The sequence below is a fragment of the Lissotriton vulgaris genome, chromosome 8 (assembly GCF_964263255.1).
Source record: "Lissotriton vulgaris chromosome 8, aLisVul1.2, whole genome shotgun sequence".
NCBI lineage: Eukaryota > Metazoa > Chordata > Amphibia > Caudata > Salamandridae > Lissotriton > Lissotriton vulgaris.
In genome coordinates this window covers 564,501,125-564,528,627 of record NC_141696.1, presented here as the reverse complement: position 1 = coordinate 564,528,627, position 27,503 = coordinate 564,501,125, and the positions used below count along the sequence as shown (strand labels likewise).

At 45.6% G+C, this 27,503-nt stretch overlaps 1 protein-coding gene across 1 annotated transcript in view; it reads left to right on the top strand.

Annotated features, from left to right (window-relative positions):
• Positions 1-27,503, top strand: part of TM9SF2 (transmembrane 9 superfamily member 2) — a 395,116-nt gene that overhangs the window by 290,285 nt on the left and 77,328 nt on the right. Inside the window, exon 14 of the mRNA XM_086934380.1 lies at positions 19,330-19,481. Within this exon, the coding sequence (XP_086790506.1) occupies positions 19,330-19,481 (152 nt within the window). The remainder of the gene's footprint in view (positions 1-19,329; positions 19,482-27,503) is intronic.

Below are 27,503 nucleotides of genomic sequence, written 5' to 3'. Positions count from 1 at the left end.
TTTCTCCTTCTAACCTGGCTACGAAAGAGGGGGCTTCATTCGCTATGGTGGTGCAAAGGGCTGCAGAGTTCTTGGACCTGCAGTTTCCTACTGTGGTGGTCAAGACCAAAGTCTTGACGGAAATCCTGCAGCCAGGCCTCCGATCCCTTGCTGCCCTTCAATGAGACCTTGACCAATGTTCTACTCTGCACCTGGTCCAAACCCAGCACAGGGGCTCCTGTGAACAGAACTATCACCCGCCGCCATTGTGATGCTTACTCTTGCGCAAATCCTGTCCGCCATGGACTCTGGGAGACTGGATGGTGGCATAGGACTTGAAGGAGGCCTATTTCCATTTCCCCGTCCTGCCTGCCCATCGACACTACCTGCGGTTTATGGTGGGCCACGAGCACTTTGTTTACCCTGCTCCTCTTCAGCGACACCAAGGCCCATTGGGTGTTTGCCAAGTAGATTGCGGTGGTCGCAGCCCATCGGCGGAGATCAGGGGTTCCAGTCTTCCCCTATCTCGATGACTGGTTGTTGAAGGTAGGCTCGCCCCAAGCAGCTGTCTCCCACCTCCAGACAACGGCGAACCTTCTGCACTCGCTGGGGATTCACAATCAACATGCCGAAGTCACACCGGGCTCCCTCTCAGATGCTCTCTTTTATTAGAGCCATTCTGGACACAGTGCAGTTTCAGGTCTATCTTTCTTGATGGCAAATCCAGGATATTCATCCTCTATACTGGATCTCGGTGAGACCAACTCTGAGGCTGTTGGGTCTCATAGCCCTGCTAGTGGATAATGAGCTGAAGTTAAAATGGACGAACCATCAAGGGAATATCACCTACCTAGTTCAGATCTCAGAGGCAACTGCGAAAGATCTGCAGGGGTGGCTGACAAACCGCGATTGGGTCAGAGACCGATCCCTTTCCCTTCCCCAACCATATCTCATAGTAGTGACAGATGCGTCAGTCCTGGGAAGGGTCAGCAATGAGGGAGAGGTGGAAATAAGAGGACTCTGGTCTCTGGTGGAGCTTTGTGCAATCTGATAGGCACTGAAACCCTTACCATCTCTCAAAGAAAGGCTGGTTCAGGCTGGTTCAGATGTTAACGGACAACACCACTGCCAAGTGGTACTGCAACAAACATGGCGAGGTGGGGTCATGGACCCTTTGTCCAGAGGCCCTGCGTCTCTCAATGTGGCTAGCACACTAGGGCATATCCTAGTGGTTCAGCACCTGTCCGGTTCCCTAAACGCCAGTGCGGATGAACACAGCCGTCGGTGCCTAGCTGATCACGAACAGCATCTCCATCAGGAGGTGGGGCAAGGACTCTTTCATCAGTGGGAAGATCTTTGGTTAGATCTGTTCGCCTCCGAACATAACGTGCAACTTTCAGCAGTTTTCCTGGCTGGAGTTTCCAAGGCGGCTCTCGCTCCACAATGCTTTTTGTCTATACTGAAGTACAGGGCTCCTGTATGCCTTAAAGCCCATACCCCTCCTGTCCAGAGTGCTAACCAAGATCAGGAGCAACCAGGTCCAAGTCTTTCTTGTGGCTCCGGACTAGGCACAGAGAGTTTGGTATCCTAAGCATCTGCAGATGAGCATCGATCCTCCGATCAGACTGCCACTTCGGGAGGATCTTCTGTCGCAGCAGCAGGGCAGGGTCCTCCACCCGAACCTGTCCACCCTCCGCCTCCTTGCATGGATATTGAGTGGTGACAGTGGATCGCTTTGACCTTCTCTTGATGTCTGAAGTTATTCTGGCAGCCATGCGTCACTCCACAAAGTCGGTATTCGCCTGCTGAAAAGTTTGTAAATATTGTACAGAACGGTCTGTTGACCCCCTGCTTGCCTCTCTTTCTGACATACTTCTTTTCTTTATATCTCTGGCCCAGTAGGGCTCTGCTCTGGGAACTCTGAAGGGTTATCTTTAGGTCCTTAAATTTCCTATTGTGCATAGATTCTTAAAAAGGCTTACACATTTGTTCCCCCCTCACCTTTTATCGTGCCCCAGTTGGATCTTAACTTGGTCCTCACCTATTTGATGTGTGCACCATCCGGGCCACTACACAATTGCTCCCTCAGGCTGCTTAAAATCAAAACACCCTTCTTAGTGGCAGTAACTTCTGCCAGGAGGGTGAGCGAATTGCAGGCTCTTTCCTCTCAGCCTCCTTACATGGCGTGTCTTTCCAGACAAAGTAGTGTTCCCACTAGGACTTCGTTCTTGCCTAAGGTGCTGACACCTTTCCACCTAGGGCAATCTGTCACTTGCCCTACTTCTATGCTCATCCACATCCTTCTAAGCAAGAAGAGCGTCACCGTCTGGACCCAAAAAGAGCCTTCTCGTTCTACCTTGATCTCACTAAAGTGTTCCAGATGGATGATCAACTCTTTGTGGGGTATGTTGGAGCAAAGAAGGGTCGTGTTGTGCAGAAGAGGACCATCTCACTTTGGGTTACCCTCTGCATACAAATCTGTTACGCTTTAGCAAAGAAACTGGCTCCTGAGGGCCTCCGAGATCATTCTACCATAGCTAAGGTAGCCACCACGGCTCTTCAGTGTCGTGTCCTAGTCTTAGACATCTGCCAGGCGGCTACGTGGGCATTCCTGCACACATTTGCCAAGCATTATTGGATAATCGAGTCTGTATTGACATGGCTTTCTAGTTTAAAATGTTACCGCAGTTTCTCTTCCGGGTATGGTATTTCTTGGGTATCTGTTCATAGGTAAGGAGTCTGCGGCTAGATGTCTCTATCAGATGGGCAAGTTACTTACCTTTGTTAACGCCTTATTTGGTATTGACTAGATCTAGCCGCAGATTACTTACCGACCCATCCATCCTCCCCGCACTGCGGATCTGTTTTTAACATTAGAGATGTCCCCCTTCAGGGCCCTAGTTGTTATATCACACCATTGTCAGTCCCCTTCATGGCTCTGTGCTTCTGGCGTGGAAAGTCATGAAAAGTACAGACGTCAGCGCTTTGAGGTTGTGCCTGTATAAACAATGCCGACTTCACAATGATGAACCCGACGCCTACGACGTCACGCGGAGTCAACCAATACCACCTATCAGCGCACAGGGTTACTGCAAAGACAAATCTGCGGTAAGGTCTGCGGCTAGATCATGTCTCTACCTGATAAGGCGTTACCGAAGATAAGTAACTTGTCCTTCAGTACCATTTCCCTATTCCTGTGTACTGAGATACGAGATTTTATTAGATAGGAAGTCTAGTATATGATTGTGAAATACCTTGAATGTCGAGCCTTGTAGATTTTGTGGTAGGCACCTAATAAATATCAGTAATGCATATGTTCCCTTCCTGTAGCCCCTGAAGTGCTCTACTGGATTAAGGGATATCAATATGTAGTCTATAAGTCAATAAATGGCCACCAGAAACATCACAAGTGACATTCAGCCACTAGTGAATCCCTTCCTATCAGTCTGAGTAATAGACAGACTTCGACTTATTGGGGTTGCTTCCTTGCCTCCCTATATGTGTGTGCATGTGTTAGTTGGTTTTAAAAAGTGTCTGAACCAAAGCATGAGTTGCATTATCTTCCTTGGGTCTCCAGCCAGGTCACATCTGAACGTGCTAGCAGTGTGATTCTGTCTTGTTTTGTTCTTCTTGCATGAAATGAGCATCACAAGGATAGTCCTGAAAAGATTTCTGTCCATTATCTCCAAATTAACAGTTCTGCAGAAGAAAAAGCACGCATATTTTGATTAGGAAACTCAATTTCTGGCATTCAGCACAAAGGTTTTCAGTGGCTAAATGCCAAAGAAAGATGGTTAAATATGTGAAACCAACAGTATCTAGCTTCATTGCATACAAATCATTGCTTCATGCACAGTTTATGATGTTCCCTTCTTTCTTAAACATTGTGCCAGTCGTAAATCCCCGCTGGAACTCCGGACTCCAGAGGTTGTGCCTGATCAGCTTTTGACTTTCTAGTAAATTAGAACATTTTTGGCAAATCTCTGATATGGTCTCCATCCCATCTTGCATTAGTGAAACTTTTTGTCTTGCTATCTTTATTATAAGGACAGTTGTTTATTATGAGCTCCTGATTTTTTTCCCTCTAAGCTTAATGTAATAAAACAATACTTTCTGTTTCATTAAAACCTTAAACAATTCATTTAAAATTGATTCCATAAGTTGTCACTGTAACTCTGCTCCAACAATTCTTTTTCATACTAGTTAAAAATAAATCATCCCAAAATAATCACAGTCCACATAAAATGTGTGCGATAAATACGTTTTGATAAAACATATAAAGAAGCAAAGCCAATACTAAAGAATACTTCTTCAAGGCTGTTAGTTGAACATTGAAGCTCCACAAAGACATTTAGGATACCCATGCACTTTCTACTGTCAGTGCAGGGTAAAAAGAAATTGTAAAAAATTACATGAAAGAAGGCTGCTTCATGTGCCTTAGTTTCAACTGTAAAGACTGCTTTGAGTGGTAAAAATATTAGTCCGACAAAACAATGGTTATAATAAGTACCTACTGTAGATTAGAACTTTAAATAATATGCTCAAATGCAGCGGCAGCTTGTTAATAAATAGCATCTTGTTTGTTTTAAAGGCACTATTTGCAAATGCGTACGTAGGAAGCTGGCTCTTTATGTGATATATCAATAATCTGATATACTGTGTGGGGAGTTCCCTTACCTATGGACAGGGCTTCCTATGAAATCTCAAAGTGCTCTATTAGGGGATAGTGTGGGCGAGCGGCCTTAGGCTTAATACGTAGGAGTGTAAGACATTTGCAAATATGCACAGTGATTAATAAATGACAACATAACTCGAAGGAGATCCACACCAATATATAAAAATAGCAAATATCTTCATATATGTTTAGGCATCAGAGAAAAATAATTCTGATAGGTATGTTTTCAGATATAAATTCTATTCACTTTACAAAGTGGACACGGTGCAATTTCTGATTTCTGAAATATTATCCTATGGAAGGAAGAACAAGTTCTGTGAACAGGTACAGTTCATCGACTTAAAGGACCAATCTGCAGGAGTAAAGGTTAGTGGTGGGCAAGGTCCAAGGCCGCACCAACAGTACACCACCAGCGGCACGAGGGCGCCCAAGTACAGGGTGCAAATCAGCAGCAGGAGCCCAATGCGTTTTAGTGGGGGATCGGTCTCTGTAAAAAGAAGTTGCAGGCTCTGGCTAGGAAGCCAGTCCGGCTGAACCAGCAAGTGGGCTCAGGCCTTGCAATGCTTGAGGGGACGGGGGGGGGGGGGGAGGGGGGTACACAATTGGTCCTCTTCTCCAAGCCCCAAAAGTGACGGGTGCAGAGGTGTCTTTAGGCGTCAGGTTTCTTCTTACCGGAGCAGTCGCAGTAGAGTGGGCGTGTGGTGCAGAAGCTGCAGGCGGCTTCGGGGAGTCCAAGAGGGGTGCTATCATGATGGACTCAAGTTCTGGAGGGCTGGGGAACTTTTTTGGCACCGTTAGCCCACTTCAACTCGGGCCGGAGTCGACCGGTGCAGTGGCTGCTTCAGGTGCCGGGTTTGGTGGGTCCGGAGGCCTCTTAGTCTAATCATTTGGAGTTCTTTAGAATAGGTCCGTGGTTCACAGGATGTCTTGAGTTTTTTTCAAAGGCAGGCAGTCCTCCCAAGTTTCAGGAGTCAACATATGCAGGACAAATTGACTTTGGCGCAGTTTTCGACAAGTGCTGCAGACAGGACGATGGGGCTGGGCCAAGTCAGGTGGTCTTTTCAGTCTTCTATGCTTTTGGGCTCTTTGGTATCCTTTGTCTTCTTAGGTTGTCAGAATCTGCTTCTCTGGTGCCAGGGACTCCCCTAAATACTGAATTTAGGGACATTAGGGGAGTGTAGGTGTGAGATGTTGGCCCGATATGCAGCGTTCGCTATTCTAGCGACCACTATGTATCGTTCCAAACGACCCTTATGGTGATTGGTTGTAAGTCAACCTTAGACCAGCTATCCTAGTAGCGTGGATACGAGCAGTCTTCGGGCTAAACTCTAGAGGGCGTGTTAAGCCAGCTGTAATACCATCACATACCCCTTGAACACCAAGTGAAAGGACACCACACAAGTGTTATGAAAATAAACAGTATATTTATTAAGAATCACAACAGCCCTGGATTCTTTATGAGGACAGGGTACTAAGCACAGAACAAAAGCTCTTAGAAAAATACTTCAAGTGCACAATTAATAACAAGTGCCCGAGGGCACGGAAAGTTTAGTGGTCTCGGGCGGACCCGATAAGGCAAGTCGGAAGCGAGGGACTCGGGACCCTAGAGTAAGGAGGCTATGCAGACACTGAAATGCCGAAGTTACCTAGCCACGAGGGCTGCGGCTGCACAAGTCTTACAGGCGTCGGGGGTCTTCGCTGACGAGCCAGGAGCCGGAAGAAAAGGAGTTGCTGGCCGGCGACCAGTAATGAATAGTTCGTAGAGATCCAAGCCTGGATCAGAGATCGATGATACCTGGAAGCAGAGGGGACCAAGTTCGTACTACTAGCCAGTAGTCGGAGGGTACCAGGAAGGCACCGGATGGCCGTCACCTCGACTAGGTGAGTGGGCGACGCTAGGCTCTGCAGTCTCACGGACCAGGAGGCGTTGTCGGCGACCAGGATGGAGGTGCGAGCTGTCCCACGAAGGTTGATGCTGTCGGCGTCGCTGGGCCCAGGATTGGGGCAACAAGCTTTGGCAGATCTCAGGGCCACGTGGTGGGCCTAAGATGGCGTCTTGAGTGGACCAGGAGGGTCCGGGGTGCTCCTCTAGAAAAAGGGAGCAAGGGCCGATCTGGAGCAACCAGACCAGCAGTGTTGGTTGTCGGATGTCGTCAAGGAAGGGCACAAGCCAGCGGCTAGTGACCAGACAACGTGTTGAGCAGCGAGCAGAAGGGCCCCACGCAGATCGTGGAGATGCTGGGAGACTGCACTTCGGTGCTGGAGCTACTCAGGGTCGGGGCTTCTCGGACCCCAGAGCACTCACCAGAGAATTGCTTCGATAGTCGTGCTGGTTAAGAAAGCGTGCAGGTTTTGATGATGGCCGGTCCCTCGAGGTCTCGTCGCACCCACAGATCTCAGCTGAGCTGACGACGTGGGTAGAGGTCAGAGGTGCCAGGGAAGCCGGTTCTCGTCGAGCTGGTCCGTCGGATCCTTGAGGAAGGACTTGCAGCAAACCGCAGAGTTCTTAGATGGTGCCCGCTGGTGCAGGGTGACTACTCCTTAGCCACAAGGGAGAAATCTTGAGAAGAGTCTCGAAGTCCTTTCGTAGAAAGTATTCTTGATTCAAAGATCTAATTTGGAAGGGTCCCCGCTCCGGCCTTTATCCTAAAGAAAGGGGCGGATACATGACTAGGTCCTGCCCTAAGGGTGGGACCAGGAAGGGGGGTAGTTACACCCCTCTCCCCCTGCTGGACTTTCCCCAGGTCAGGGGCTGCGCGCCCCTGGAACTGGTTCTAGCCGGCAGATGCGTAGTGAGCACCGGGGTGCCACTCCGCAGTCACCTTCTTGCAAAGCCCTACCTACCCAGAAAACACAAACCCTGTCTGGGACGGTGCGAACACCGCCCTTGACAGGAAACCCTTTGTCCAAGCTCTCCTCGCTGGAAGGACTCCCAGCAGCAGGAGGTCAGACCCGTGTCTGTGGTGGCAGCGTCCATTTTGTGGAGCTGAGGCTTCAGTTAACTTTAACCGTGGTTCACAGTTACGTACATGTCGTGTCCCTCTAGAAGGGCGGAATGCTAACCTCATCGCCAGGAATGGTGAGAGGGCAGCACCCCGATTCGTATGACTCCTTACTCGACATGTCTTGATAACGCGATACCGAAGTTACCGATATGATACGCGTTATCATGGAACAGCCATCGGGTCTTGGTCCCGCAAGCTGCAACCGGGCTCGGCTCGTGCCAGAGCCCAATTCACACGGTTCCATGCACTCTGCCTTCAGGATTGTCAGGGCCTGCCATAGGAGTGACTGATAGGAACTCGGGTGTCCATTTTAAGGTTAGGTATAGGGATACTGTACCTATAGCAACGGGCGAGTACGCCACGTTGCCCCAGCTGTCGTGCAGCCAGTTGTGTCAGATTTAGATGGCCATCCAGGGGTGGCATAATACATGCTTCAGCTCCTGGTAGGCCCTGGGTACACCGATGCCCTGAGTTACAGGGTCTGACAAGGTGGCCCAGTCCCAATTGGAAATGTACCTAGGGTACATGGAATCCATTTTAGAGAGAGAGCAGTGGGCCTGGGGTCCTGATTGGCAGGGCCCCAGGTCAACTAAGTCGGAAAACCAGCAAAACACCAGGCAAAAAAGTCGGGGGTAACCATAGTCAGGTATCTACCTTCCTACAGTAGGGTAGTAGCAAATGGGCTTCTGACCCTTGGGGTCACACTATGCCCCCTATATGACCACTTCCTGTGGGAAGTGGGCATAACCCTGAACCAGAATTCCTAAGTATGCCATCACTAAGATGGCTACCTCTGAAAAGTCTTATCCACCTCGCAGTTAGCTCACCTTTGAAGGTGGTACTTAAATAACAAGCTATTTTTCCCGCCTCTCCATGTGCCAAGTGGGCTTTGGACGGGGTGGCTTCCTCTCCTGAGGAAGGAGCCATATTTGCATTCCAAAGACAGCGGCTCCTTTGAAGTTCACCATCCAAGGAGGCTAATCAGCAGGTCATCCTGTGGGGGGAGGGTATTAAACCCTCTTCCTGGATGGGCTTTTGTTTCTGACCTGAGAGCAAAAGGCTCTTGCCCCAGAGGTCACGCACTTGTTTCAGGTGGCAGGCTGGCAGAATCCAGTCAGCAAGCACACCAGAGGCTGGTAGGTTTTCAGGTGACAACTCGAAGGTTCCCTCTGAGGGCACTATTTTCAGTAAAGCATTCTTGTATCTGGGGAACTCGTTTTCACCAGTGTCCAGTACATGGTTTAAGATGGCTTCCCTAGTCACTTGCACTGTCAGCAATAGGACTGACCAGCACAGGCTCAATCATATATGTCCTCGCATATAATATTAAGTACCCTGCCTTAGTGCAGTCAGATCTGCTGAAGGGGTGACTTACAAATATCATTTGCAGTGGTAGAGGACAAATGGCACACAGGCATGTGACATGTCGGGTTTTCACTTTTGTCTGCACCATGACACGCAGCTTGCATGGCAATTGTTGATGTGCTTGGTGAGGGGTCCCTTAAGGTGGAACAATTCGTTCTGCAGCCCTTGGAGACCCTCTTTAGTACCTCAGGCCCCCTGTACAAGGGTATCATTTACTAAGGACTTGCAGATGGTGCTAAAGGTTTTGCCAATCGGGGGAACAATTGCACAGTTTTCAATAGTGCTTGCACTGGGAACCTGGTTGGCAGGAACCCAGTACACTTTCAGTAAAAATCACATCCTGTACCAGGCATAAAATGGGGGAATCATGTCAAGAAGGCACTTTCCTACAGCATGTTTCATCAAAACCTGAAGTATCTTGGAAACGAAAATGCTAAATGTGTCCAAAACCTAGCATTCTTGCAAAACTACTGTCTAGACCTCGAGACAGAGTGTTGCATATCAAAAGAATGTTTACTAGCTTAGTACTTAATTAACTTTTCAAAATCACTCAGTCTTGACCTTGGCAGGTCTCTTGATCTGATTTGTAGCTTCTTGGGACTTCTTTGTTTCCACAACATGAATCCCATATCAAATTGTTGTAAATAAAGCTACTACATACCTTATAATTTAGCCATTGATTATTGTTTGGACACGGAGAGAAATTGCTATCCAGTTTTTGTTTGCTAACATTTTTTTGCATTATTTTCAAAGAACAAGGGAGACCCAAAGGAATATCACTAGGGACCTTGGGCAGTTACGTATTTCAAAAGACAGTGGTCCCTAGTAGTTCAGGGATTAGGCAGAATTGATGGACATACACTCAATAGTCAGTATGACCTTTGTCCAGCAGGACAGGTTTTTATTTTAAGAGATATGGAAAACATAAAAGGATTTTTTACAAGGTGGGTACAACCAGTAACCCACAGGGGACAAGACAAAACAGGGGGGTAAACTTGACGCAACAAAGGCGGTCTGTGCTAGTATCTCAGTGAACAGACAATGGTAAAGTACAAAGCATCATTGTGAACAATTTTCTATTTGTAGGGTACATATGATGCTACTATGTCGACGGCGTTTCGATGCCTACACACAGATACATGGCATCATCTTCAGGACAAAGAATGGCGGGAATCGCTCATTTTGTATCCTGCATAGACAAGGAGCAGCCAAACCAGGAATGAGACACGATTGGTCCGGTCTCGTATTTAGAGGCTCCCTTGCCCTGGTTTGGATACTATTGTGCTCCTAAACCCTTCAATTTCCTTACTTGCTTTGATTCCAAAAGCATAGGTACTGCTTAACAGACTACTTTGTGGACCACAATATTGGCCCCAAAAAACTGTTATGCTTTCAAGACAAACAAATTAATTCTTTGTCCTGAAGATGATGCCATGTATCTGTGTGTAGGCATCGAAACGCCGTCGACATAGTAGCATCATATGTACTCTACAAATAGAAAATTGTTCACAATGATGCTTTGTACTTTACCATTGTCTGTTCACTGAGATACTAGCACAGACCGCCTTTGTTGCGTCAAGTTTACCCCCCTGTTTTGTCTTGTCCCCTGTGGGTTACTGGTTGTACCCACCTTGTAAAAAATCATTTTATGTTTTCCATATCTCTTAAAATAAAAACCTGTCCTGCTGGACAAAGGTCATACTGACTATTGAGTGTATGTCCATCAATTCTGCCTAATCCCTGAACTACTAGGGACCACTGTCTTTTGAAAAACATTTTTTTGCAGCCAGTTTACCATGTACCCAGAAATTCAGAGCAGGATTGGTCAACTAGACATTGAAACAAGGCACCAGCGAATTTAAGGAAATTATTGTAGATGGTATGGTTGCTAAATTAAATAGTCTTCACTCAGCTTGATCTTATATTCTCTAGGGAATGCTGTTAAAACTATAAGATTCAATGTGTTAAATAACTACATCTGTGTAATGCAAAGTTTACTAGGAAAAGTATTTTTAGTCAATGCCATTGAATTTCCATGAAAACAAAACAATCATTCATGGCCCCAAGTTTGTAGGGTCTTTTAGCTGATCTATCCTGGTTTTATCATCTACGCAAAAGGCAAAGGGCAGTTACTTTTGTTTTCAACAATTAGTATAAAAATGATTTTTTTAAGGAAATGTTCATTGTCCTAGTTTACTCTGCTATTTAACCTTTTAAAAGGGCCCCCCAGGTGTGGACTGTATTCCCCGACAAGCTGCATGCGCAGTAGCATGGTATGGTAACTAACAGAATTAGCAGGATGTAACAGATTGATTACTCATGCACATGTTTTACTGGGGACAAGGAGGACATGACAAAGAGGGCAAATGACAGATCGGAGGCCGATTGTCTGAACGCTCTCACAAAGCAGGCTGGACAAGGACTTGTGCAGAGGTTAAGCTGGTATCTCCCAACGCCAGGTTCAAACAAATTCACTTTAACTATTTGAACCAGACATACCGGACACCTCGCAAGCTGACTCAGATGGACCCTAACAGGCCAATTGCATGCAGGAGATGAGGGCTAAATACAGAGGACTTCCTACATATGACTTGGTCATGCTAAGCTGGGATGTGTTTTTGGAGAACCGTCTCAGCGGAACGATCGCACTGGAGTTGTGCTTACTTGGCATTCTGAAGCAATGGAAGTGTGCAAAATGCACAAACACATGGTGGCACTTGGCTTGATGTTGGATTAACGGGCGAACGCGATACACTGGGTAGCACCACAAGCCTCACAAATCACCGCGTAGAAAAAAAGACCCACTGGAGTGGGCAGTTATGGCATATGAAGTTATTGAGAAGAGATGACAAGGTGAGTGAAGACTTAGTAGACAAGAGAGCGACGATTGAACATGATTTTGTCATTTGTTTTTTAATACAATTGACAGGATCATGGAACAACATGGAGATGAAACTCCTTCAGAGTCCACATTGGTAAGTTTGGATGTGCGCGATAATATGAAGAGCATTGGCAGTGGGGGTGGTATTCGGCATGGTAATACTGGATCATGCTGTAGTGTAGTATAGTGATCATGCTGGGAATAACAACAAGATTTTTGCAATCACACTGACTAAACTCTGTGTTTTGATCTAAATAAATATACAGTTTTTTAAAAAACCTTTGTGAACTGATCAGAGTGGTGTCTAAGAAGTCTAAATGTTCTGCGTACACTGAACACCACATTGAGAGACCTTGCACCTTAAAAGTTGTTGAAATAACTACTCTGTTCAAGTTGAAAAGTAGAGGTTCCAAACAGTACACCTCCTTAAACTGTCTTGGAATAAGACATTCCCTCCTCTTGACTTTACCACAAACCTAATGTACTAGTATGACATCTAGGTATTAAAGCTAGTACTTCGATATAAACCCCCAGTGGATTAACTTAAGTCACATTATTATCCTGTCTGTTTTGGCAACAGGCCAAAACTAGTCCTAGACTGGCAAAACGGTCCTAGTGATCCTGTATCAGGAATACTACTTGCTGTTAAATTAAAATGACTTATTTCTTTAAAGCAGAAAGTTGTTCCAATATAAACTTTGCAAAAACCTTCCATCTGCAACCAGTAAAGCAATCTGCCTACAGTTTACCAGATCTCATCTTTGTCCTTTTTTTATGTCTCCATACTGACGGGTTTAGCTTTCTGAGAGACCTCCCACCAACACGCAAAAAAAGAAATACATACAACAGGTAGTACAGAGAGAGTGTAGTTAGGGTCAGCCCCCTTCACCTATTAACTCTCATGCATTTTTCTGTTGCTTGGAAGGGCTATCCATCAAGCACATTGTATTTTGTTGAAGAATGTAGTGTCCCTTATTGTTCTTATTAGACTTAGTAATGCGACATCAATTAGTAAGCCTACACACATCCGGTCCCCATCCTCTCCAGGCTTTTACTTCCCCATCTGTCTTCCTATATATCCTTACGATGCTTCCCTTTCACTTTTCCTATTGTCTTCTTCCTCCCTCGCACTCTACATACCCAGTCCTTCCCTTTGACTAACTCCTTTGCATTATCCCCCCATGTTCTCACATTCTCTGCTACACTTTCACTTTTTCGCTTCCATGTCTCACTATTACACCCTTGCTCCCTGTGCTCACCCTTTTTCACACTCCCTTCCTTGTTTGAAGTGTTTCCACTTTCTCTCTCCCTGGTTGACAATTACTCCTTATTTCTCCCCTCTACTTACTTTTTCCCTTTTATTTCTTCTCGTCCTTCTCCCTGGTTTTCCTGTGCCAGCTTCTTACTCTTTCCTTCAGTTCTTTTTCTTTCCTTTTCCTCATCACATATCCCTTTAAGTCCTAACCCTATACACTAGTGGCTACCCTTCTCTTGAGCTAGCACAATCTAAAGAAATAACTTAAATTAGCAAGCATTTGCAATGCAATAGGTCTCGCTGTTGTTAGAGTTTGAGCTATTGGCATTGTAAGTGACAATGCCTTTTATTTATGTGTTGATTTTTAAAACCTAAACAAAAGGCATTCTCATTTACCATGCCAATAGGTTAAACTCTCGCAAATGCGAGGCCTATTGCATTGCAAATGCTTGTTTCCTGGGCCAAGATTGGCTTGATGTTTTCTTTTCTTAAGGGGCACGTGTGGCTATTTGGACCGCACCTCACAGTGGCGGCTTTAAAAACAGAGTGGTGCATGATAAGGGAGAGGGGGGCGGTGGGAGGAGGGGGTGCTCCCCTCATCAGTTAGCGTTTGCCGATGGTAAATTCATCCCTCAACTGGTGCCATTAAAAGCCCCTCACACTCATCTGTGAGCGAGCGGGCACATGTACATCCTGGGCTTGGTATCTTCCAGCAGCCTTGTGCAGCACAGAAGCCTGGGTCAAACAGCACGCTTAAATCCTCTCACGTGCTATGTCATTGACCCCTCTGCATCCTATCGTAAAACAAGGTGAGCTGGCCTGGAATGTGTTGAGATTTTCTGAAATTCGAAGACGATGTTCGAAAAGACAACTTTGATTCAGATGTAGAAAATACGACATGTGGAATGAATGTTTCCCCACGTACCCGGTGTATTACTCTGTAAGTACTGGGGTACATGTCCTTGACTCTTGCATAAGTGCAAAGCATGGATGTACGCTGCGTATTTACAGCAGTTTTGAAAATCCTGTGGTTGCACGCCTTGGGATAGAAATAATATGCAATTAATTATGCTATTTCCCAGAATGCGTGTTTTTGATCTAGAAATCGTACTATTTTCTATTTATCCCCCGGAAACACTAAACAAGCCGGTGCATTCTCACATTTTGTGCAACCCTTTTTCCTGCTCCTTTGTGTGTAAACTGGAATTCAAGATGCGTGTCAGAAAAAGCAATGTGCTTTCCAAGTTCCAACTAGCCCTTCTATGGTTTGTAATTTGTGGTAAATAATGCACGTTACTGTTATGGTCCTCCGTTTACTAACCTTGAAGGAGGGATGGTTGTCTAACTTGGCAGAATTTAATTCTGTGAGTTTCAGAACACCGCAGTTGGTAGCGGCCAACGTTCTGCTCGCTGAGCTACACTCCCCGTAGGTTCATGCCTGTAAGTTGATTACGTATAAATACACCAATATGAGAATGGAAGCTCATTTGCATAGCACCTTCTTAGGCACCCTGCAAGGTACACGTTCGTCTTAGATGTAAATTACGTTGGTGCGCATCCGAGTGTCCAGCAACGCATAGTGAATGGGCGCAAACCACGCATACTTACCATAAGGCCTTTCCTAGGTGTCAGTCGCGCCTACTCCTGGAGAAACAAGGGAAAGTGAAAGAGCACCATGCGCGTGTTGTAGGCACGGCGTGAGTGTGTACATCGGCGTGGCCTGCGGCTCGTGCCCAGTGGCGGCACCTGAGGACTTTTCCGTACTTGAAAAGTGCTGCGTGGGTCGTGCGCCCCAGAGAGGGGGCCGCCAAAGCGCCAAAAGAAGAGAAAAAAAACAGTAGAGGAAGTCTGGCGGGAGCCCACCCCGCTTTCGTGAATGCTGCATGGTGCGGACAGAGCAGGATTTCACGCGGGCCTCCAGAGAGCAGGACGGAGCCCCTCATGTTGCTGCAGTGACTGGCTGAAGACGGAGACCAGCTGAGTAGCAGCGCAGAATCCCCACAAGAGCCGGTAAGTGGGGTGAGGCGTAAGTGTAAAGCGTGCCGCTCCTGGAGTCGCATGCTTTATACTGCCAAGAAATTACAAAACGCTTGAGAACCCAATCACACTCGCTGTGGCACAGAAATCTGAATTACTGCTTTATTCGTGCCAATTTACTTTTTTGCTCATTCTCTTCCTCCTCTTACTTCTTTTGCATGCGTCACAAATGCTATAGCAAAGTACACAGCAAGAAAAAAGCAAAATACACAGCAAGAAAAAAGCAACCCCCGTTATTTTCCCAGTTTGTTGTAGAAATGTATCAAAAGCTGACACACAAGATGCTTATATGGTGGATTACTAGGGTTTACAGTTTAAAGCTCGCATGTGCATTAAAAAAAAGAAAGTGATATTGCATGAGGCTTGCGAGGCCGGAAGAGGGACAGGAGATGTGCACATTGCGTGTCTGTACGCGAGTGTTCATGGGCGCGTTCACAATTCCTGTCGGGCCAGCGCATGCACATCTCCTGTCTCCCTTCCGAAGCAAGTCAGTAACAATAGATCTCGCTAGCGACAGCGCTTTAGCGCTGCGTCACCAGGCGAGACATAAAATGTGCTAATTTCTACATGCAAGTGCCTGGTAATGCCTATCACTGTCCTGGTGACTTCTAGATCATAAATACGTTGCAAATTTAAGTTGAAGCGACCCTTCTCTGGGATTTGGTCATTGGAAACAAAACGACAGTTACAAAGCGACAAACACTGGTTCCACATGGACCGAGTGGTCACGGGGCGCACCATATGGGACCTGCCTTGGTTTCCGCGGGTGGCGCTTTCCAGAAGCGCATATATGGCAGTCCCCACGAGGACGGTGCTTGAGGTATGGGACCGAGTGGCAGTGCCCAAGGGTTTAACCACGTTCCCCTCTCCGCATACCCCCATTGCAGGTAACCCACACTTTTCCCCTGCTGCCCGGACCCGAGCTTTCGAGAGCTGGACACAAAGAGACTGCAGGGTTGCAGGAGATCTTTTTCTCGGTGGGTCGCCTAAATCATGGCTGGACTGCAGGGAAGAATTTAGCCTCCCTTTAACCGCCAGCTTACAGTATGCGCAGCTGCGCCACTGGATCTCGGGAGACGACATGTATCAGGCTGCTTCCAGGGCGTATACTCCATTTGAGAAGTTGGCACGCTCCGTCGGGGGACTGAAACGACTCATCTCCCAAATTTACAACATCCTGCAGCACCCCTCCACTCCGCCCGCGCATCCCTACCAGAGACAGTGGCAGACGGCGACTGGCACTGAAATCACACCATCTCAATGGTCTAGGCTCTGGAATGACATCCCCAAAACCTACCGCAGCATCCCGCAGAGGGAAAACGCGTACAAGATGCTAACGCAATGGTACTACACCCCCCTGCGACTCAGCAAAATGTTCCCCACCTCCTCACCGCTGTGCTGGAGGTGTGGCACTGCGACTGGTGACTTCATACACATCTGGTGGTCGTGCCCTGCCCTGGCTGTCTTTTGGAAGGAGGTCCTTAGTCACATTAAGAAGGTGTTGGGTTTTCCCCTCCCTGAAGAGGTTTGCACACTCCTGCTGGGCATTCGACCCCCCACACTTAGAGCCCTCACGCGCAGCGACTGGATCCTCACCCTTCACATGTTAGGCGCTGCCAAGCAACTCATTGCTCTGTATTGGAAGCGGGCTGAGGCACTGCCGATAGCTTCCTGGTTCGTGCGCCTCTGGCAGGTCCTGACCATGGAGCTGCTCACGGCGCGGATACAATTGAGGGGGGTACGCTTCAAGGCAGTGTGGGAACCTCTCGTGCGTCACCTGTGCTCCATCAGCTATGCCCGCCACATGCCTCCCAGGCTCCGCGCTCTGCAATAGTTCGAGGACGCCCTCATCCCTGCTGATCCAAGCAGACTAGGCTCTTAGTCGCTTCCCCCAGTGCTGGTTTGCGTTTTAAATCTCTTATAGGCGACCGCAGATACACCTCCCTGGCCCTCTCCACCTCACCACTGCTCCCCCTCTTCCGACTTTTTCTTCTTTCCTGCTTGCCAATCTGGCTTCCGCCCCTCTTTGGGGCAGTTTGGTCCCTGTTGGGCCTTTGAAAATGTGACACCACTACTCTCCTTCCCATACGCGCCTCCCCCGCACAACGACACATTGCCAGCATACGGCCACCTCTTGCTATATTCTCCCCTAAGCCACGCGGCCGGCCCCCTCCGGGGGTTGTAGGCAGGGCGCTGTGTTGAGGATTCCACCTCCCCTGGTTAATTATACCTACTGACTTTTCTCTGCGCGGCCGGCCCCGATAAGGGGTTGTAGGCTTATCGCTGTGTACACAATAAAAACAGATTTGAACAAAACGACAGTTACGTTTTTTACTGTTTTTCTGCTTTTACCAATGGGGATATTTAAGACCATCTGCTTTAATAATAATTCTCTGGTATCCTGGAAGGTGCAGTGGCGGTTGCCAGTGAATCCTCTAGTAAGAGTCTATGGGACTCAAGTCTACTAAGGCAATTATTTGCTTCTGACTAAAAGGAATTTTAGTAATGGCTTAAAGTACTGTGACCATCTACATAAAGAATTGTAACATTTATGGTACTGCACCTTCCACCAGGAAAGTGTTGATTACTGCTTTTCAAACCTCTGAGGTCATGTGAATGCCACATTTCTGTGAGGGTGTTGTGTTCAGTTCATTTCAATCTTGTCTTTGGAAGGTGCAAAATAGAAAAATGTTAATTGGTTGGACCGTGCATGCACTATTAACAAGCACTGCCAAATCGGTTAGATTTGGTTTGTGTTTTAGTGACATGCCAGATGTACTGGGGATGCTGGTTTAAAAAAAAAAGCTAGATCTGTTGACTTTTCCAGTGCTCGTTATATATTGAGCTTAATGAGTGCTCCTTTTATCAATTTGAACTACTATCTGTAAATAAAATGTTATCGTGTAAAGTGTTTCAGCCCAGATTGGCAGACAACTTTGTACAAATATTGTATAGGCCTCTCCCATGGCACCTTTAAGATAAAGTTCACGGGCTGTCCTGACACACCTGGTGGCAGTTCAAAGATTTCTGAGTTCCAAGCTACTCCTCAAACTATTTGTCAAGATAATGAACCATGTAAGTAAAAAAGGGATCATGTATCTATCAGAACAAATGTAAGTCCGTTTCTGGGGTGCCCTCCCTCAGGGATTGCAGGATTCTTATACTGTTTGTCGTAGGAGCTTCACAGTACTTGCAGACCTACTGAGACTCATACAAAATGCATGCAATAGTTTTATCTTTTGATGAGGTTATATTTATCAGATCACTTCTAATGCAGTTATGAATGTGTTATTGGCTACAATATAGTTTTGCTTTCTATTTAAAAAAGTATTTCAAACGTTTTTGCAAGTAGTCACTGCTGACTTTGTCAGGAACATTTACCTAAGATCTGGAAGACTACTATTTAGAAGATTCTAAGATCGCAGACCTCATACTCTATAATTCGGTGAGAATAAACAAATGTCAGCAGCTCTAGGACTTTTATGATGCAAGAAGATATCTGATATCCACCCCTCGACTGGCATCTTGGCAACACTCTGTATATGCTGTGTCTGTTGAGATGCAGCGACGAGGGAAAACCCAATTAGGCAGCTGGAAATATTTATTTCTCAGTGCTTGTAGCATGCAATAATGTGCAGATGACAATGAATTGGCACTTGTATTTGCCCTGCTACTGTATAGATAATCTATTAAATAGGTTAGGAGATGTTAAGACAGTGTGCTTACTTATACCGGCTTGTCCATATGGTGAATTCACAGATGGCAGTATGCATTAAATAAATGTCCCTTGTGTAGCAGAATTTTAATAGTATGAATTTTGTTATCCATTGCATGTAATTTCTGCATATGACTTGTGACAGCACATTTACAAAAAAATGTTTTATGGTTTACATCACCTTTTCTTAGAAAGTTGTGCACATTTTATTGCAAGAAACAATTTGCTCCATAAAATTCTGACGTTACACAAAGCAATCTGCGACACGTATTACTAGATTTTGATTTGCGGATTCTACAAGATGTCTAATTGAACGCTTTAAATACAGTTAGTGTGCCTGCAAGAGAAAGAGGTGCAGCATTTGTCACACAGAAAATCTGTACGTTCATAATGGAAAGTATTTTTTTGTTCACAAAGGCTATTGAAAACCCAGTTCGGACAAACCAGATACCGCGTCAGATTCCTGAGCAGTCATTTTACACAAAACCATTACCAGGAATTGTTATGGGTGGGATCCTTCCCTTCGGATGCATCTTCATTCAGCTTTTCTTCATTCTAAATAGCATTTGGTAAGTTGATTAACTTTATTTCAGCCTTTTGCTGCCTTCTTTCTCTTCTGACAATCTTAATCGCTAACGTTTTCTTCTGTATGCAGTTTGCTTGCTTGCCAACATTCTGTTTCATGTTTTCGGAAAGGTCCCCACACTAAGTACCTTCCCTAAAAGTTTAGCCATGATGTTTTGTAATAGGAATATAAAGATAATCATGCCAGCGGGTGGTCACAGTTTCTGTTTTCCTTTTGGAATCTTGCAGCTGTGAAAGAGATCGTAAACCAGCAAATTGAGTGACCCATAAACAGATCAGCAACCAGGAAACATATTAGGGCTTTAAAAAATATGCTGTACAAGGCACTCAGAAGCCGAAGTGGTCTTAAAACAAGTACAGGGGGTAAAAGAAGAAAACAGAGCAATGAAAAAGAAATATAGAAAGGCAGACGAAACTGCAGTGGAGTTCTTTAAACGGAAGTGCATTGATTTCAGCCTGATTACACCACTTCCCTCAAAGCCCTTCATTTTAAACTCCAAAACATCAGAATCCTGGTTAAAGCAGCAGAGATCTTGGACTTATTGGCTGAAGTTCTTGAACCAGTATCACAGCATAAAGAGTAAGCAGCTAATAAAAAATATAGCGAGAAATATGCGAAGTGAAATAAAGGTTGGAGAGTGCTATGTGGCATTTTGTTTTTGTGCAGATATATATAGTGCAAACTCGACCCGAAGGTATTGGAGCGTTTTACATGAGTAAGACAAGGACACATTCATTTCTTGGTAGGCATGGGGACATTAAGTGATGTGCCCAGAATCACAGGAAGTTGAGCCAACGCCGAGGCTTGAACCTGGTTCCCCAGCTCCAAAGTCAGCAGCTCTGGCCGTAAGGCCACAACCTCTCCCCATGGTGAAGACATAGGTTCTGCTAAAGAGTGTTTAAATAGGGGGCAGCTATGTCTGTTGAAAAGTAGTTAAAACCACCATCCAATTAATGGTTAAGCTTTGTTAGACATATGGATTGTTGGGGTGTAAGCTCGCGAAATTGAATGTAGGTAGGAATCGCAAAAATATTTGCAATGCCTTAATATTCCTTAATTGCGAATTGCAAATTGAGATTCGCAATCAAGGGATACCATCCTATTCATTCCTATGGGCCAAGAGCCCCATAGGAATGAATAGGATTTGCGCCAGCAATTAGCGAGTAACCAAGAGGCACTCTCAAATTGCGGGTGCAATTTCAAGGGTGGAAGGGTTCCAAAAGGACACCCTGTTGCACCCCTGAAATGTCAATGTGTGCACGTGTGGCGCACATACATACTCTAAGGGCATGTATGTGTGCCACATGGCACTTTGTAAAATGCCAAACGTGCTTTTTGAAATGAAATCCCAAAATACCACCAACTTGAATTTGGTGGTATTTTGCGATTCCTTATGGCAAAATCGCAATTTGCAATGCCTACCAGCATAGCATTTAGGGAATCGCAAATTGCGATTCCCTAAATGCTTGCGCAAAATAAGAAATCACAAATGTTGCGATTCCTTATTTTGCGTGCTGTGATTTACCTACCTACATTGCTCACAGCGAAATTGCGATTGCAAACGCTGAAATTCTGCAAATTTCAGTGTTTGCGATTGCAATTTGGCTTCCTACATCTGGCCCTAGATCTAGCCGCAGATTCCTTACCATCCCATCCATCCTCCCTGATCTGCGGACAGATCTCTTGGGTCAGGGCTGATCTCTTTTAGGTCCCTAGTTTGGACACACCAGTGTTGATGCTCTTCATTACTCCATGCTTCTGGCGTGGTTAGTCATGAAAAGTAACCAATGTCAGTGCAGAGGTGGCACCCATATAGGTGAATGTGGATGTCTCTTCCGGTGCGGACGACGATGCACGAAGCCAACATATGCCACCTATAAGCGAGCAGGAATACTGCTCACAAAAAATCTTACGGATCCAGTCTGATGCCTGGGGAAATTCAAAGGTAAGGAATTTGCGGCAATATATAGTCTCTACCAGATAAGACGTTTCTGAAGGTAAGTAACTTGTTCTTCATTGTCAGACTTATATAATATAACGGCGATAGTGGATTATTGATGCATTTCTGTGGTTTCAGCAGGCAACTTCTCTGTTTTCAGGACACAGTGCATAATCTGCTCATTTACATATTTATAGAACTTTCTAATCATGATGTTGACTCCATATAGTTAGAAAACACTAAAAACAAAACACATAAAAAGTAATTGTAATGCACAGCAGCCATTTTTATCAATATAGCCCACAAATTCCTCTGGCAGAGAAACTACATAAATCTACAAACTGAAACAAGAGGTCTAGGTAGATAACCATATCTCAATCCCTATAAAGAATCATGTGTCCAACTTGATTTCATATTCTCTAATATGAAGGGAGTGTTGGACTTTTCCTAATTATATTTTGTACCTGGAAAATTCTTTAGCAGTACAGGAAAAAACGTTTTAATACCTTCAATTCGCGTTTTATGCTCCATCTCTCGGTCGTTCACTAATTTCATCTCATAAATGCACAACATTTCTTTACTTTATTATGTTGAATATTCTATTTAATCCACTATCCGATAGTCTTTGTTACGGAGTATTTTTGTTACAGAAGTATAATAATCCGTCTTTGGCCCTATCCCTTAATTAGATTTTAGGATTCAGGGATCTATATTTGGACTGCATCCCATATCTTTATATAAATTGAACTCTATAGACCAATTGTAAGCACACACTATGGCATGGTCTTATGATTGGCTAAAAGCAGAGGTAGAACATACCAGTGATAAAATAGCCACCCCTGAGTAAAAACTGGTTTTAGTGAGAACATTACAATCAACAAATTAGGAATTCCTCGACTCTATGAGTTAAAATTGGTTAATAATCTTTTGTTGTAAGGTCAGCGATTTATCACCATTCACAGACGGGTAGGATGGGAAGAGCTGCAACATGCTTCCCCTTCACTATATAGCATGTTTCTAAATGAAATCTACTTCATACCTCATATCTCTACCTGGAATACATATGGCATCTCAAAAGTTACTCTGATTAAAGATAAGCTGGCACAAGTAAAGATGCAAACACACATCCTTAGGTGTAAATGAGGCTTGTCACTGCAGGGGCAAAAATAGAATCTGCATGTTGGGCAAGGCATGCAAATAATATTGTCTCAGAAGAAAACAGTTCCTTAGCATCAAACCACCTTAGGCAAACTAATCAAAATGTGCTCAATTTCTGAAAGTTATGGGATGCCATAATTTGCAGTTAAGCAATGTTGGCTGTTGGTGAATAAGAGTCTCTAGTGTGTGAGGAGTGTTACGGCGTTGGATCCCCCTCTGTGACATGATACTGCTAAGCATCAAATCAGAATCTTCAAGGAGGGCATTGCTATTCACCCTTTAATGTTTCTTTTCAATTCTGCTTATAGCTACTGTTTTGTAAAGATCAGCTCACTTTTTTGAATCAACATTGATTCAGCTCGACTGACCACAATCAAGAGCTTTCCACAGAGTTCCTAATACTGCTTTCCTTTTTTTGCCTTTAATCGGGGATGCATTTTTTTTTATTTTTTTTTTAGGCCTGACTCTTATGGTTGTGTTTTTGTTGTTATTTGGATCGTATCTCTACTTTTATTTCAGGTTGGCTGTATTGGTAGCTTTTTGGGGGGGAATGCCTCTGTTTTTAATTGTTTGGGTATGCCCCTTTGCTTTGGTTGTGTGGTTCTCTTCTTTTTCATTCTGTGCTTGAATGTTCTGTTTTATTGTTATATATTTTTTGTTGTTTGTACTTGCCTTTTTTTTGGTAATTTGTCTCAGCCTCATTATGCCTCCTTTTTAGGTCTCGTAGCGAAAACAGCGCGTAAGCGCTGTGTCTCGCCAGAGATCTTTTGTTACTGACTCTGCTTCCCAGGAGACAGCACCTGGCCGCGCGCATCTCGTAAAAGGCGATTGGCGCGCGAACGTGCTCGCGCTCGCCGTGGCTGTCTCCTGGGAAGCGCAAACATATACAGGCACACCTCCCCCTGCACGCATGCGCACACACATACACAAGCACACATACACGCACGGAGAGACACCCCCCCCCCCCCCCCCTCGCACGCACAGATACAGGCACCCCTTCCGCCCCCTATGGCATGGTCGCGTGGAGTCTGAAGCTGGCTGCCCGCCTGTCACGCGCTACATTAACAATTCGGGCCCAGTGTGTGGAGCATGTCCCCCCCCCCCCCCCATACGTCAGATAAATGTCCTATTTCCAGTATGTCACAAAGGGATTCAATTACATTCAACATGAGCATCATGAAAATCAAACACAGATCAGTACCATCAGGGAAGCACAATAGACCCCAATTAAATACATTTGCATATACACACGTACACACATATAAGATAAGCATTCAGTGGGGCCGCCCGTCGTCACAATGGGTACTTACAAGACAGGACTCACGGACAGCCCCAGGGATGCACTTTGCACGCACACGACCACTAAATCAGCCGCTCACACCCACACTGGCAACATTCCCAACCCAGGGCTCCCCGACAAACAAACATAAATCTCACCACCGGGCTCTCCTGTGGCAGGCTGCTCCTGACGGGTCGATGCTCGCCCCGAAGGGTCCCCCGGACAGCAGACAGCGGCACTCTGTGTCCTCCTGCAGCTGGATTCCGCAGGACAGGACTATAGGCTGCCGAGTCCCTTCGAAGCTCCTAACACCAGCTGCCCACGTGCTTCCTCCTTGTGCAGCCTCGAGCGCAGGAGGGGGCGTGGTGGGCGGGAGCGCGCGCGAACCGGCCCCGTTAGCTCAATTCGGCGTGCGACTGAGGTCCCCCCTCGAAGCCAGCCAATCGCAGAGCGAGAGCACACGGTCCCCTACCCTCGCTCAATCGGTGAAGCCAGAGTCCGGCTTTGGGGCGGAACCAACCCACCCGAGGGGGGCGGGAGTAAATAAATAAACACCGTGGAATAAAACCAGTCTAAAATATCTGCGTCAGACAAAACGAAAATATGTTTATTAACTTGTATTTCAGTGACGCACTTGTGCTAATAAAGAGGATTCCGCAGTAAGAAACTGTCTCCCACGACAAAAAAAACGTTAAAACGAAGGCCCTTTAAAACAAGCATTTGTAATGCAATAGGTCTCGCAGTTATTAGACTTTGAGCTATTGGCATTGTAAATGACAATGCCTTTTATTTATGTTTTCAAAACCAACACATAAATAAAAGGCATTGCCATTTACAATGCCAATAGCTCAAAGTCTAATAACTGCGAGACCTATTGCATTGCAAATGCTTGTTGAGTTATTCAGGTCTACCCCTTCAATTTGATATGTTTTTTGATTAGTGGTTTAGGAAGTACTTCTCTGGCTACTAGTTCGGGCCTGCCTCTTTGGCTGGCTGTTCAAGGCCGGTCTCTGGATAGTTGTTCCGGCCTCTTTGGTTGATTGTTTCCGAACCTTACGCCTATTCGACAGCACATTACCATTGCAAGATGTATTGTCAACAAACTGTGGACATAGAGCACGTTCTATTCTTTGCTTACCATTGGTTAGCTTCATTGTTGCTCTTATTTAATAGCTTCTTATTAATTTGCCCTTGTAGGCTTTAATGCCTCTTCCTCCATTTGTCTCTTCTTTGGAGCATGGACACATTAATTGTCTTTCCTCTTCTCACTTTTTAGACACTGTTTTTTTCTTTTTGGTTAAGAACTCCACAAGAGTGTGTGTGTGTGTTCCATCTGGCTTCCTCATATACCCCCCACCGTACTTGAGCTGCTCTTTCTCTGCCTATCACACCTCAGTGATGCTCCTGCCTCTGTGTGCTTCTTCCCTTGTTGCTTTCTCACCAGTTTGTTTCTACCTGACACTTACATTCTCTCTCGTGCTTTTCTATACTGCCACTCCAGGTTCCTATCTCAGTTTGCTTCCCTCCTCGCACCCGAGCTGCTTCCCCCCACCTGGGGCCCCATGTTCTTCCCTCGCCCTTCATTTGCTTCCCCAACTTAGCCCTCCATGATTTGAATAATGCCCCCTCCGTGATGCTTTTCCAACTTGGATTTTGGAAAGAAAAAAAAAGCGATTTTTATCATTTTGTAAATGCATGCATGCTTGGTGCGAATACCTACAAAACAATGATTTTAGCCATGCTGCACAGCATCAATGATGCTGTGCAGAAATTGAGAAACTATTGACAAAGCCAATTGGCCCCAATGGCGAGACCTATTGCCTTTGTTTGGTCGTTTCGCCCTTCATCATTGGTTATTCAGACCTGATATTTTATTGTTTGCTAGCCTGTTTTTTTTCCCCCAGGGCCTCGTTTAAAGGTCTCGCAGACCTAGCGCTGGAGCGCGTATGCGCTCCTCTCTCTGTGAGGCTTATTGTCATCAATACGCATTCCGAAGGGGACTTGAAGCCCCGCCCATCTTTTTAATTGGGTGGCGTCATCCTCCGTGCTAAACGCTGACTTCTGATTGAAAAGGAGACTTTTTAGTCCCTCCTTGTTGCTGCCCTTTCTCCTTTTGCAAAAAACACAGTTGATGGACAGAATGCAGAACAATGTCTTACATTCACCCCAGTACAAAGATCTGGGCCTAAATCCATCGTTTTTTTGCTCTCCACACCACCCTAGGTCAGACAATGGCTATATGCAAATCAGCCTTGACCCTGTGCCTAATGGGAACAGTCCAGCCCGAACTACCAAGCCATGTCTTTCCTAGACCGGAATCAAGCATCCAAGGACCGGTTTCTGGCTATCATCCTTCTTCAGCCTGGATAGCTTGACTCCAGTGATGTGGAGAGCCTGGGACTCACGTCTGAGCAGACCCCGCCCACCCGGACTGGATCTTTTTTCGCGGCGTAACATGGTGTCTTTTAATTAGCCGCTTCAGAGACACAGCGTTCTGTTTGTGTGTGTTTTTTTTTAAACTTTAAAACTGAGCGCTGCGCCGCTTCACGGACACCGCGCTCGGTTTATTTATATATTTCTTAACTTGAGCTCAGTGCCCGCTTCAAGGACACCGCGCTCAGTTTTAAACTTAAGGATCAGACCTATTGCATTGCAAATGCTTGTTATTGTTTCCTGCCACGGCATGTGTTCTGATGTACATGTTTTTGCCCTACGCGTTAAACCGATGATAGTTCGTTTGCAGGCAGTTTCCGACAGCAGCGTGTTTCAATTTGTGAATTTGAACTCAATGAAATTCCGCCTTCACAGCTTGCTTTTGGAATGTATTTGTTTTTTTCACTTTGAAAAAGTTTCTTTATTTTTGAAACTGAGCCATGTTGGTTAATTGTTTCCACATTACTTTTCTGTCTGCCAGATTGTAATAGTTTTCTTTTTATTTTCATTGTGCTTATGCTTTTGAAATATGTATGCTTACTGTTTATTTATGTTTAAATTGAATGTGCAGTGCAGTGCTGCACACAAGCCCCTCCTCTAGCAGACCCACAGCTGCGGACGTCACGACCCCTGCATGCGCACAGGGAATTGTGTGATAGGCGCAACATTTTTGAAAAATCCATGAGCCTATTAACGCTGCCCCATTTGACGACTTGGATAGTTGATCCCTGGACACTATGATCAATTTCTAATTGATAAGTGCTGCTTCTGTGCACACTTGTGCTCATCCCCTGCACTTGGTTAAGAGATCTCCAGAATGACCAACCGCAATTGTCTGTGTTAAATACCCTCCGTACTGCCTCCCACCCCGCACAATTACCTAAGTGGTCTGGCGTGCCCAGTGCAATTGCTTGTTATCAGCCCACGGAACTGTTATACATGTTGCCCCACCACAAGCTCTCTGTATTTCCTCCCGGCATCCCTCCAATCACCAGTCACACCGAAAACACAACTTTCAAACCAAAGGCAGCCTACCTACCCATACATTTTATTGAAAAAGCACGATAAGAGGCTTCTTAAGAGTAGTGCTGTCCTCACATGCAGAGCCCTAAGTATCAGTAAATTACAAAGCTTGCCCGTGTTTGTTGAAGAAATTAGGGCGCCTGCATGGAAATAATTTAAATATGGTAAATTAT